General features: G+C 35.7%; 1 protein-coding gene across 1 annotated transcript in view; it reads right to left on the bottom strand.

Annotated features, from left to right (window-relative positions):
• Positions 1 to 13,997, bottom strand: part of ADGRB3 (adhesion G protein-coupled receptor B3) — a 439,699-nt gene that overhangs the window by 88,365 nt on the left and 337,337 nt on the right. The window contains exons 16-18 of the mRNA XM_041410625.1: positions 7,415 to 7,541; positions 5,679 to 5,782; positions 2,891 to 2,993 (exon numbers count right to left, since the gene is read on the bottom strand). Of these exons, the coding sequence (XP_041266559.1) occupies positions 2,891 to 2,993; positions 5,679 to 5,782; positions 7,415 to 7,541 (334 nt within the window). The remainder of the gene's footprint in view (positions 1 to 2,890; positions 2,994 to 5,678; positions 5,783 to 7,414; positions 7,542 to 13,997) is intronic.

Here is a 13,997-nt window from a genome sequence, read left to right on the forward strand (position 1 = left end):
CTAGAATATCTACGATTTTTTAAAACCAGAAAGAAAATAACAAAAACCCTGTGCTTATCTAGACCAAGACACTCAGTGTTTTTTTCTATGTCATAGATGTCAATGGGTGCAATTACAACAAGCTACAGAAATTTCTTGGAGATTGAATAGCACTGAAGTTAATAAAAATAGTTTGTGAAGTGTTTAATACAGATAAAGGAAACCACAAACTGCAAACAAATCAACAATATGCTGTTTGCTATAATACATATTTGGTATGCTTAATTTACAAACTGTTCAACTTTAAACTGGAATTCAGCTTTTATGAGGACCTACTCAAAAAGGAAATATACACAAATATAGAACTACAGACAATTTAAATTCAGAGCAAAACTAAAGCACAGAAAAAAGGGATATGCTTCAGCACTATGAATATTAACATCATCATGTGGATGTTAACTAGCTGCCCCAATAATACAAGAACAGTGTAAACAGAAGAATGAGAACGGAACACAGTAAATAAACTCAAACTTGGCATATTATGGTTCTCAAATGTTCTCCAATTCATTAAGAAAAAAAAAGAAGAGCTCCTCTTCTTGTCATAAAATACTACTTCAGCATTTATTCATCAAACAATTTTTGCTGACTCAGATATTATATTGTCTTAATAAAATATTCCCAAGATTTGTCCCAAAATTTTCAAACACTAAAAACTCATATGGTTTCACTTTCAGTAAATAACAAAATCTCGGAAAAAAAATCTAAGTTATTTTTCATCTTAAATCACAGGTCAGGACCTGATTTTCCTTCTAAAGTATTCATGTACAGATTTAATTTACCAGCTCAGCAAAATGCAAACATAATTTTTCCTACTGTTGCCAGTACTGCAATCTAGATGTATGGACTAAAAATCAAACACTTCTTGGGATCATATATGATCTTGAAAATGAAAAAAATCAGAATGTGAATTCAAACACATCTGACACCTATACACATCCCTACTTACAAACACAGTGAAATCATACCCAGATATGATTGCTTTTATTTGAATAAATCTTCACTAAACAGTGGTGTTAGCTGGCCATTTTTGTTGATGGTGCATTCACAGGCCAGCCTCTTGGAGCTACAATATGTTCATGTATCAGTCAACGTTGTCATAAAAATAGTTTTGGTTTGTAATAAGGGATGTCTTGCTACATATAACAGATGTATTTTGCCTTTGATCCATTAGAGGTGCTCCCTGGCTAGAAATTCCTGGTTAGTAAATGCATCAAAAGCAAAATGTGGACTCAAAAAAAAAGACAAGTGTAGCAAGAAGTGTTATTTTACAGTAATTTCTCAGACTGCATATTAAAATATAAACCTTACGATGTGTTTTTTTTTTCCTGTCAATTATTTTGATATCTGCATTTTTGGATCTGTTGGTCTCAGAAATATCTCAGTGTAATATCTCTGTATTTTGAGAAGTCCAGGAAGCAGAAGTGAGGGAGCTCAAAGAGATTAACAGAATGGAACTGGACTAAGGGTGTGTTTTAGTTCAGAACTCCCTGAGTCAAGTATCAGAGAAAGGCTGCCAGCATACCTAGGAAATGTTTTCTTTAACACAGTTGTTCTGATGCCCTCAAACTCTGATTCTACAGCAGTAATGTACACAGGAACTTGCAGCTACTGAACAATATCTATTCTTGAAATGCATAATAAAATAGTATATATGACTATGTATGAAATTCCAGGGAAGATTAATACTGTACTCTGAAGTTGTTAGCACATTGCTTTTTCCCTCTGTGAGAGTTACATGGGTTTCATCTGGAAATCTATATTTTGTTTATTTGTACCTCTGCACCTTGTCAAAATTTAAAAGCATATTAATATCTTGACTTAAATAACTTTGTTACTGTAGGTGCTGGAAATGACTATGCTTGGTTTGGATATGTGACTTGCATTGAATTTACGAGAATTCTGGCAGCTAAACTGCCAAGCACTTATTTGAAAAGAAGTAATGATTAATTAGAGGTGTGTTGTAGAAACATCAGCTCCTATAGCAGATGATGAACATTATTTCATTTGATATCAGAAAAATTAAGATGAGCAGTGCATTAAGCAATTTAACATGGTAGGAAAAAGAACTACTTTACAAGCACTTGCTTACTCCAAAACTTCACAGCATTCTATCACATATTGCCCAGCTAACTAGCTACACACTATGTTCTTCTATTCCAAGCAATCCTGTAGTTATGGCTGATTTCAAGCAACCACTTATTGACACTTGTGAAAGCTGCCTAGCATCACCAGGCACTGGGTGACTCCTCAGAACACTGGCAAGCCTGCTGTTCTACAGGAGAGGCACAAATGAAATGATGTTCAGGGAACAGATTATTAATAAGTCAGCAATACATCACTAAGTAAGGTATGTAGGGTCATTACTTTCTTATAGCTACATCAGTCAGAGACCTAACTGTTCTAAGGCTTGTTATGATGTCTGTTTCTGCACATTTTCAAGAATCGTACTCCAACTTCTAAGCAATTTCCACTTGCCTTTTGAGTAGCAGTGTGTTAATAAAAAGACAAAAACACTGTAGCGCAATCCTATTACAACTATTATAATGAACCAGAATTTGTGCTTTTGATGTTGAGCCTTTGAACTTTTTTGCTTTGAAATTTAGTTATAAAACACACAAGTCTACCACAGAGAACACAGCTTATCTAGAGGGAACAATACCAAAAGTGATTTTTGGAAGGGAAATAAAGACTATGCAAGATGGTAAATATTTTCCCTTGTCTCTTAGTATTTTACCAAAACCACCAAGTCCTATGAGTATAGGACTAAATGGATGTAATTATTTTAAGCTAAAAACAAATAAAACAATGATATTAATCTTTAAGGGAAAATTTAATACAATCTATCTCATACCTTGTTATGTGTCTGAGTTTGTCCAACCAGGATAAGGATATTTGATGAGATAATCGACAGGCAGAAATTGATTAGAATTATGGACCTCTCAGATCTGATGTACCTGTTAAAAAAAGAAAAAAAAAAAAGAGAAGAGTACAAATTTTATAAAAGGAAAACAACTACTAAGTAACACAAAGCTTTGACTTATTTCTTGCATTAAATATTGGAGATACTCTGAAAGAGAGGTGTTCCCTTTCATGTGCTCAGAAAGAGTATTAGAGAGGTATAACAATACAAACATGAAAACTACTATATTTTGATAGATATTGCACAATTTCCTTGTAGCATCTTGATGTATTTTAAAAACATCTTTTGAAAACAACTGGCAGCATGGTTCTAACACCATACTGACAATAATGGGCTTACATGCATTCATGTCAGGAACTTCTTATGCTCTATGCTTGTCCCTGGGAATACCCACAGCTGGCACAGACCACTCATAATTACTAACTTCAGCAAAAATATGGTGATTTATATAAACAGAAGATTTGATCCACGATGCATAAATAAGATGCAGGTTGGTGGATGACACTATGGCAGTGAATTTTGAAACACGTTATTGATACAAGGATAACATTAATGTTGATGTTCCAATAGTACTGTAATATCCTCGTAAGACTGAATGCCAAAAAATATCCAAATGTGTAAAGAAAGATTAAAGTATAGCAGTGAACATCACAGTCACCCTTGCAAACTCATCATATTCATTTTACAAATATGTTTCAGATGAAAAAGTCAAAAAGTCTTATCGCATATTTGATTTCAAAATGCAAGCTGTCATTTTTGTGTATACAGCCTTTCTATATGTTACAGGACAAAAAGAGAGAAGTACCTTTCTGACCTGATTTTTAGAACTGTTAATAGTAAATGCTGACTACTAAAATAAATGAAAGTTAAGGGTGGTCAGTTCTTCTGAAGACCATGCCATATCTTTATATATTCTACAACCAATACTGTATGCTTCTTACTAAAGTTCAGTTAATATTGTTGTCTCCTCCTGAGATGTACACCCATAGCTGACTCTGAGGAAGTAATAAAAAAGGCTGTTGAACCCACAAGAAATGCTGAGCTTTGGACATGAAATTAATTATACTCCTTTTTGTTTGCATATGTAGAGATATACATTACATTTTTTTGGTTAGATAGAGCAACCCTAATACCACAATCCACATTCTTCCTTGAAATATAGCAACACTCTTAAGACTGGTTCTATATATTTGCAAACAAATACAAGAAGTCCAGTGCCTTTGCTCACACAGAGGGCACACTGCTACTTTCTAACTTGTTAACCATTGATTCACCTGGGCCAATTCCCAACACTGAGTGCCCATGGATTACAAAGGACCTTAGTGGTTGAGTAAATACAGTGCAACAGGAGCTCACGGCATTGACTTAAGCCATAACATATAACATTTTATCTCCACTTAGAAGTTCACAGAATCAGAGATTCATAGAATTGCTTAGGTTGGAAGACAACTTAAAATCATCTAGTTACAATCCCCTGTCATGGGCAGGAACACATTCCACTGGAATAGGTTGCTCAAAACCCCATCCAAACTGGCTTTCAACACTTCCAGGGATGAGGTATCCACAACTTCTATGGACAACCTGTTCCAGTGCCTCACTACCCTCACAGTAAAGAATTTCTTTCTTGTATCTAATTTAAATAATGGAGTAGACCAGTTACACTGAGCATGACAGTATTTCTATCCAAGTGCTAAATATATTAGAGAGTGCAAAAATAACACTATAATTCTTCAGATGGGAATTATATCCTGAAATACTCTCATTCTTAGTTTTGACAGACAAGAACTGATAATTTTTGTAGTCTTTTATCATAACTTATGTAACTGGATATTCTTAATAATTATATATATATTTCTAATCCTGAGTTTCTGTGGTACACAACAGTGATAGAGAAATGGGTGTAAAATTATCAAGCTGCTTCTAAAAGCAAAATTCTATTGGTTGATTTTATATTACTCTAGAATTTATTGTTTCATCCCTTTGTTTTGTATTACTTTCATAAGAACCTATTTTACATTAAGTATTGAAAAAAGTTAAATGAGAAACCATGTTCACTCTGTTAAAACATTTATTACTTTGCATGACTTTTCATCTTATTTTTCTGTTTCTTCTGCACTAAGACATTATGCTATTCCTCATTACTTCTCAGATTAATTTATTCCATAAGTATTTATTGCAATTTTAAGTCAATGTAGTATTTTAATATTGTATTCTCAAGACAGAAAGAAAATCTATCACTGGGATGTACCACCACACTATTTAAGACTATTTAATTTTCTGGTCTTCATTCAAACTTATAACTGATGTGAGCAAACTCAAAATCAGTTAATTGAACCTCCCTAAATGTGCCAATTCTATATTATCTTATTTGTAAGTTTTGTTTAAAAATGTAAATGAGAGAAAAGCAGTTAAAGGTGTAGGCCAGAAGCCTCACATGAAATATATCATAAATAAGAATCCTCCATTTAGTACTATGAATACCCCACCAAAAGAAGAATACCATTCCCACTGAAGTGGAGGAAGAGAACAGTGGACTATACCATCATCAGCAGGCCAAACCAGTAAAACTGATCAATCTCATCAACAAATCATCAAAGCAGGCACTACATTTTGCTCTTTTTTTTCCTCACTTTCCAAACAATAACTGTGGTCTCTAATGCTCTCTTTAAACTGTGATTCAAATAAATATAACATTTGGCTTTCTCAACCCATCACATACCTCCATAATGCTGCATAGACAACTGCTAGAGTGATCAAGGCCAAGCAGGAAAGACCACTGCCTACTATTAAGGTCACTGAGGGTGTACCAGATGATTCCATGATCTGTAAGTTACAACAGGCAACCATGAAGAAAAAATATCCTCAGCACATAAACCAACAACTCAAATGAAAAAAAAAATGCTAAAAGAGTAAAATTAGAAGCAGACAAACTATCGCAGATTGTTTCAATAATGTTAGTTATGAAGAAGAAATCAACTTAATCCCAAAAACTGATCTCTACATAACTCTGAAATCTGCTTAGTACATTCCTCAGAGGCCTCTGAGCTTTAAAATGCCTTGTGATATCTGCATGATACTTTGAAAAATAAACTAGTAATATTACAGTGCAACAGGAGATTATGATGTTAGCATAAGTTTAAATGACTCTCCAGTTAACATTAATAAAAAGATATACTTCTCTTCAGAAGTAGCAATATTTATAATTGTGCATTAAACATACAGCTTGGTTTCACTCTAATATATTGAAGACTATCCAGTAATTTGTCCCGTAATTTGATTCATGCTTGCAGAATGACCAAACTTTCTGACTTTTAATAACTTTGACTTCAATCCACTGCTCTCACATGCTTAATTTCATTGGGCCTATGATTGCCTAGAAGGAATGGCAGGATATCTATGGCAACAGTATCATAAGGCTTCATAAAAAAAAGCTACAAATTCAGAATTATTTCATTTTTACTCTGTGTTTTAACAAAAAATGAAAATAAATTAATGACCTTGAAAACAAACTAGCTTTCCCTGCTCTAAGGGAAAATATTATCCTCAGATATCAGGTCAGTTTTTTTCCTCTGTATATATATATGCTCATATTCTGAAACAGACATGGGTTTTTCTAATAAATATGGAAAAAATTTAGGTCTAAAAGTTTTAAAGGATATCATGCCTGGTTTACCTAAATGCTTTTTAAGCTTCAGGTATGTATTTTAAAATACATTTATCATGATATCTTTTGTCATCCAAATAGGATATAAAACAGATGTACTTTTAGGCCAGATCTCAGGCAGAAAGTAGTATTTTATTTCTACCACTTTTTTTTCCAAATGGATTTACTTTGCTATTAAAAGGAGTCTGTTCGTATGTTTCCAAAACCAGGAAAATGAAATCATGCTTTAGCAAGATAACTTCACAAATATTTGCTTTCCAGCTATTTTTACATTCAGTAATATTGGGAGTGTCTGCTCATACACTTAATGTCCTCTCTTTTCATGAAAACTTGATTATTTTTCTTGCATCATATCAACAGACTACATAGAAAATCTGTGCTGAAAATGTCCAATGCAGATCTGCAATCTGTTTAACTACAGTATCTAGGGTTTTCCTACCAAGAGCAATAATAGAGACCTGTACATTCCCTTAATCGTTCAATACAAAAGTTTTCTACACATTTGCACCACAATTACAAGGCTTTCTCTAAAAAATTTATAGAGTTCGAGAGCATGCAAATTTCACTGGGATTTAGTTGTATCACAGAATCTGGAATTCATTTATCTGAGACACTGAAGACACCAGGAGACTAACATTTGACTACCTGCAATATTAAACAATTCCTCAATGCAACGTCTGCAATATACCTGAGAGGAAAGCTGGACCAGCTCCCCCCTCCCCCCGCAGTCCCCCCCGCATGCCCTTTTGCATTAAAACTGGATTTTTTCTCCCCCCCTCTTTGTTACTTACTATTTCTCTAGGTTGCTGAGCCAAAATGGCGAAGGTAGAGAGACGATCACATAAGCATTTCGTATGGGATGCATCGGTAAGCACAGTTTTACATCCCTGGGTGGACCAGGTTCCCAAAGAGTCGTTCCTGCAAAGGAGAGAGAGAGGAGGGGGTGGGGGAAAGGGGGGTAATTACGCCTGTCGGCCGGTTCCGTGAGGAGACAATGCCGCGGGACCGCGAGGAGCGCGCCGCGGAGTTGGCGGACAGCGGCGGGGACTTGTTGTGGGGCAGGGCGGGCGCGGGCGCGGAGCTGTCCGGGCGGCGGTGCTGAGCGTCCGGGCGCTGCTGCGCGGAGCCCCGCCAGCCGCGGCAGCAGCCGCCCCCTGCGCTGCCAGCCACCTCCGAGCCTCACCAGAGCACTGCGAAAAACTCATCGGGAGAAGAGGGGGAGGCTTTGTTTCTCTCTCTCTCTCTCTCTCTTTTTTTTTTTTTTTTTTTTTTTTTTTTTTCCCTTTTCCTACCGGCTCTGTTTCTGGCCTTTTGTGAGAAATGTGATGTTCTGTAGTTGCGGTGTCTTTTTTGGTCCTTTTCTTTCTCCACTCCCCGCCCCCCCCTTTCGTGTGTGTGGCTAGGTTAAAAGCATGTGGTTCTCAAACGTCTGCCTGGGTTATGCCAGTTGGACCGGGAGATGCCGGATCTTCTGTTCTGACTGCTATTTTTGCTGAGGATTTGGGATTTTTTTTTTTTGGTTGTTGTTTTTAGCTAGCAGCCTTAGAAATTTCACCCTGGAAACGGCAGCATCAGATGCCTCCAACTCTTGCCTTAGCTCCAGCAGAGGGGTGGATTTCAGTACAGCAGCACAGATCACCAAAGAGACACACGAGTTCGCCCTCCAGACATCACTCAGCCAACTCGCCTTTCCCCAGCTCCCTCCCCCTTCTCGAGTCTTTTTCTTGGGGTGGCAGCACCAAGCTAACCCCAAGCCAAAGCAATCGTTTGGTGGCACCTTTCACCAACCACCCCTAAACAAAACATGATGATTAACACAGCCCCCGAATTCAATTAGACATTCAGTATGCTAATGCGAGGTCTGAAACCCACCCCAGCAGAACAATAAAAATGGTATCAACCCACGTTTTCTTTGTGAAAGCAAGGAGAAGGAGAGGGAGAGACAAAAAATCATCTCTCCTGTTTCCTGAACTGCAGTGGGGAGAGGGAAATATTTTCCACAGGAAAAAGGGGTTGGTTTCAACTGAAACAAACATATTATCTTTACATGTGTTATATTTAGAGAACAACTGGGTTTCTTTCATCTTTTTTCCCCTCCTTTCATGTCCAAGGAGCAACTGCAGTGACTCCGCTGCCAGCAGCAGCATGTGTGCTGTCAATTCCTGTCCATTTCACCTCAGGTCACTAAATGACTTAAATAAAAGAAAAATGAAGGTCGAAGAAAGCAGGAGAGGGAATAAAAATTTCCAGTCCCTGTGACCACCCTTGTTTCACCTCTTCTGCCTTGACAACACACCTCTGTAAGTCATTCTACATGCCAGGGCCCTCATGCAAAGGCAATTTGTTATCCCAAAGCCTGCTCTCAGAGTGCAGTTCACCCCAGGCCATCTCAGCATTTTGTGCCACTAGTTTTTGAACATACCAGATGTAACCCCTTACACACTATTGTCTTTGAAATAGAATCCTGTAATAAACAAAACAAAGAGTGACTGAGGGAAACAACTGAGAGAAAATCACCAATTCTTCAAGCCACTAAAGCAGTTTATTAGCTTTCCCTTGCAAATTGTGTTTTTCAGAGAGCCACAGCCTAAATCAACATCCACTTTGAAAAATAGAGTTACATATTTTAAACTCAAAAGCATTATCTTCTGGATAACATAAACAATTTATTTTATTAGCTTTCTTGTCTCTTCTCTTATTGTGGCACACAGTTAAGGCCAAATGAAATGTGTTTATCTTTGCTGATTGAATACTAAGGACTGATAGCTTAAGAGAAATTGACATATTCAAAAACAAAAAGGTGGTATTATTCACCCTGAGAATAAGATTTAATAAATTTAATTCACCCTGTGCTGAAATGCATTGCATGCGCAATACATCCAGTTAGCACTAAATCCTTGCAGACGGTGTCCAATGCACAAGAGTTAAAGAAGTTCTAATTATAAAATCACAGACAGCAGTTTAGTTTAAAACAAAGCATCTGTTAAAATTATAAATACTATAAAATCATGGGCAGGCCAACAGATTCACACTGGTTCATTCAGTTCTTCAAGTCACTTGCACAAATAGAAATTTCCAGTCACAGAATAACTGAACCACAATTCAATACATACTTTGCAAAAATTTTTAAATACTACTGAAAATTTTGTAGAATTTCCAAAAGCAGTCTGAAATGAACAAAGCAGTCTAATTGGATTCCAAAATAAGACATCATGGCAGGAGCCAAGACAGTCTAATATGGACACTTTTTACATTTCATTGTTCATATTTTTCAGCAATACACTTCAATTTCTTGCTTAACAGCATTATGTTTTATATGTTGCAGATCAAAATTCATTAAGTAAGTTCCTTTTCTCTCTTCTAATCAATGCAGTTAAAAAGAAAAAAAAAAGCCTCATTAATAAATATATTTGTAGTCTGTTGAAATTACGGCTGACAGAAGCTGTACAGAATGTTGCACTAAGTCCATGAAAGAGAATGAGTAATGAGAAGGACCAGAAGAAAAGTATAACTGCAATTTGTTGCATGAGGCTTATGCCAGCAGAACAGCAACAGCAGGATTACCAATTCCCTCAGAGATGCTGGTAATTTTGACTTGTTGATATAAAGTAACAATTTGGTTTTAGGTATAAGTAAATAAAGAATGGAAATACGGAATAAAAATGGATATATTGCATTTAGTACACCTCAATGCAACACTTTTCATGAAGTACTCCATCTATGATCTGTCCCTCTTGTAATGCAACTCTTCTGGTCTAACCAGAATCTATCTCATACTTAGGAGCTTCATTCCTTTTCAGTGTGATTTTCTTTGACTATGTGTCTAACATTTAGGGTTATCATATGAATATGCAAAAGGGCACCTATTATTCCTGTGGATCTTTCTTGTTATGCAGAAAGCTATAAAGGAGTGACAGGTACTATTAACACATGTTCTATTTATATCAAGAGAAATTATTGAATTGAAAATATCTAGCAAATATAGATGTAGGTTCATGCCCATTATTGGCAATTTTTGTGCTCCTCTACTGAGTTACAGATGATTTAATCAACCTGGCAGAAGTCCCATGATAGAAGCAAAGGAATTCCCAAGAAGCACAAATTCACCATTGCAGATCTTGTGTCATCCTGCAGTTGAGGCAGGGAAAAAAGCAAAGGAATCAGGGAAATAGGGGGAAAAAGTCTAAATAGGATGCAATTTGAGCCCAAGGATTTATGGCTAATATGGCGTATGGACCAAGAACACCCTCAGCTCCAATACTTATGTGTAAGTGTGCCCTTCTCCAAGGAGTCTTGCAGCTAGTAGAATATGGGAGTGTCTTTTCAGTACACTTTCAGAGTTTAAGGTGAACTTCTGAGTTCTGTGCAACAGAAATAATGGTCAAATGATATACAGAAAATGATTTTAATAGCGTATCATAGGGAAGGAAAAAAAAAAGTGAGTTTTACTCATATAATGTATTACACAATATTGCATAACTATGCTGAGCAGTGAAAAAGAACTATATTACTATCTCAGATGTCCAAATAGAAACGTCGTTTTAAGACAGGACCATCTTTTTAAAACAAAAATTTCACTCATGACACAATTACTTATCTGACAATGGCAATCAGGCCACATTTTATATTCTAGAAACTGTTTCCTGTATTTTGCAGTATTTGTCTTGGTCTCATGATATGGTTATTAACCACTTACTATTTTTTATATAATTAATAATATACATCTTTTACCAATTGCATTGGTTTGTTTACTTTAACTTCCTGATATATAAAAAACCAAATTTTGACTTTGTTATAAGACACAATCACTAAATAAAGGACTTAATCTCATACCGTACGCTGTCTACTTTATTAGTGTATTTTGAATAAATATTTTTCATTTAAAAGATTTTAACTTATTTCATGGAGATTCTGTGAGACAAAGGAGCTAACAACACCTAAACACTTTTCCCCAGACTAGCAACTAGTGATCCAAGTAGTTGCCTGGATTTTGATCATCATAAACAAAGAATTAACATCTTGCTATACATCTACAATAGTAGCCTACTCTAGTAATTTCTTTGCTAATTGTTAACTAGTTAAATTAGAATAAGAAAGCTTTTTGTTATATTACTTAACAGCAAGAAGCTGTTATTTAAGTATTTAATTACAGCTTTGTAGAAAGTAAACTACACAGAATTTAAGAAATTATAACATTATTTCTACTGAGATGATTTTAATTCTTCTTAATTCTTGTGTGTGTAAATTTCTATAATTTTATTTTTCTGTTCAACTACATGCTGTTTTTCCTTTGGGACAGAGTTTGGTGTCCCAACTCCAACTCCATTCTCAGTAAAGAATGACATATAAAGGAAAATGCAAAGATCAGAATTTCTTAGCTAGCAAAAGGCAAGAAAAAGCTCGTGGCCCGTATGAATAGCAGGTTATAAATATCACTGTGCCTGTTCAGATGTTCTAGCTGGCACATTAGTGAAGATGAAGTCCTTCCCACACCTGCTTGCTTCTTTACACCTGGACCTAAAATCCCAGGGAAGTCATAGAGAAGGCTCAATGGCAGGAGTCGCCTTTCACTTGTGCATGTCCATACATCTGAGACATGACCTAACTCCTAGCATGCACAATTTCTTCTGTGATCAGTCTTATTCCTATCAGCACTATACGGCAACTCCTGGTTTATTGCTATAGTCTTTCCTAAAGTAAAAAAATAATATAAGGGAAAAAGAGAAAAAAATAAGACAAAGAATATGTGGATATGAACACACTTTCCTTAATAATGTCACTCATAAAACTGCAGTTTAAAAAATATTGTTTACCCTGAAATTGTTAATATGATTAACATTAGGTCATTATGACTTAGGACTTTCTTTCCCCTAACAGGACTGAAAAAAAAAAAAAAAAAAAAAGCATGCAATTATGGAAATGAAAAAAAAATAAAACGGAAAAAAAACCAACTGCCTTAAGACTACATGTCTAAAATACTGCAAAAGTCCCAAAAAGGACATCTGCATTTGTGTGGTATCAGAAGAACAAACTCGGAGATTAATATCTTGCAATTGGATTTCCAACCAGAATACTACAGGGAGTTAATTTTCCTAAAGACTAAGACCACTTTTCCAATTCAGACATTGAATTGTTTCATCTTCCTCAAAGACATACTTGTGACTATCTTTTTTGTCAAAGAAAACAGAAATCTTTGAAAATTTAATTTTCTTGCTGCTCTTTATATTAAAAGTAAATCCTATATAAATAATTGTTTTGTAAAACAAACATGCATCTGGGCTGAAAACCAAGTTTTACTTTAATACGATTTAAACTGGAGACATTAAACCATAAAAAGTAGGATTTGTAACAGAGACACTGTAGTTATAAGCATACATTGTTAGATTAACTTTCTAATAATGTAAAACTTAAAGAAAGTTCCACGGGAAGGATCAAAAATTGGCTTGGTTATCTGTTTGGCTGCAAGAAATAAATGATTCATCAAAAGGAGAATTATGGAAGTGAGTATTAATGCTTGTGGTAATATTTTATTAATTCCTGTATTTCCCTGTCCATACAGTTTAGGGCATGATCTAGTACACAGTATGTTTGAGCTGCGCTGTAATCAATAGTTGCCCTTCTAATAGCATACTGCAAGTGTATCAATGTGTAAAATGAAAAGAAATTCTAAATAAATTAAATGACAAAACTAGGATGAAACAAATACTAGAAGTTTCCTGCTTCCTACTGCATAGTTCTTGATTAGTGGTCCTCTGTACTACTGCTACGACAGAGGTTTATCATTATTTGAGTTACGGGATTCATTCATGTTTTTGAACAACACTGGATAAACTACAATCCTTCAGCTCTATTTCTGTTCTTAACAAGCCTAGTGGATTGCATTTGAACAAGACCATTCCTCCCCCTTTGTCAAAATTACAGAGAAAATCTGCTAAGATGAGCATTGGTGCATCAAAAACTTGGAAGGAAAACCAATCACTTTCCATAGCTTTATCTCTGTCTGACTCGGTCGATGGTCTCAGAGAAAGTACAATTGAAGTACTGTGTACACAATGCCAAGGGATGTTGGTGTCTATTTAGACTTTTTGAGAATTATGTTTTCTTTCCTCATGGACCTCCAGAATGACTGGTGCAGACAAGAGGCCCTATTCCCTCCCAGGTTATCTTGTCCCTTCCTATCTTGTCTAGGAAATCTTGTTGAGTTCTTAGAAACTGTGAAGCAAAGTTCTTATCAAACTAAAACAGATTTATTGTGTCAAGTTGACAAACCATACTATTTGTGAATCTGTGTTCATGAAAGTTCCTATTAAACTTCATGATCGGACTTAGTGTTTTACAGGTAAACCACATTATTTTTGAATCTGTGTTCATGGA

This window comes from Onychostruthus taczanowskii, unplaced genomic scaffold, assembly GCF_017590055.1.
Source record: "Onychostruthus taczanowskii isolate IOZ18803 unplaced genomic scaffold, ASM1759005v1 scaffold33, whole genome shotgun sequence".
Lineage (NCBI taxonomy): Eukaryota > Metazoa > Chordata > Aves > Passeriformes > Passeridae > Onychostruthus > Onychostruthus taczanowskii.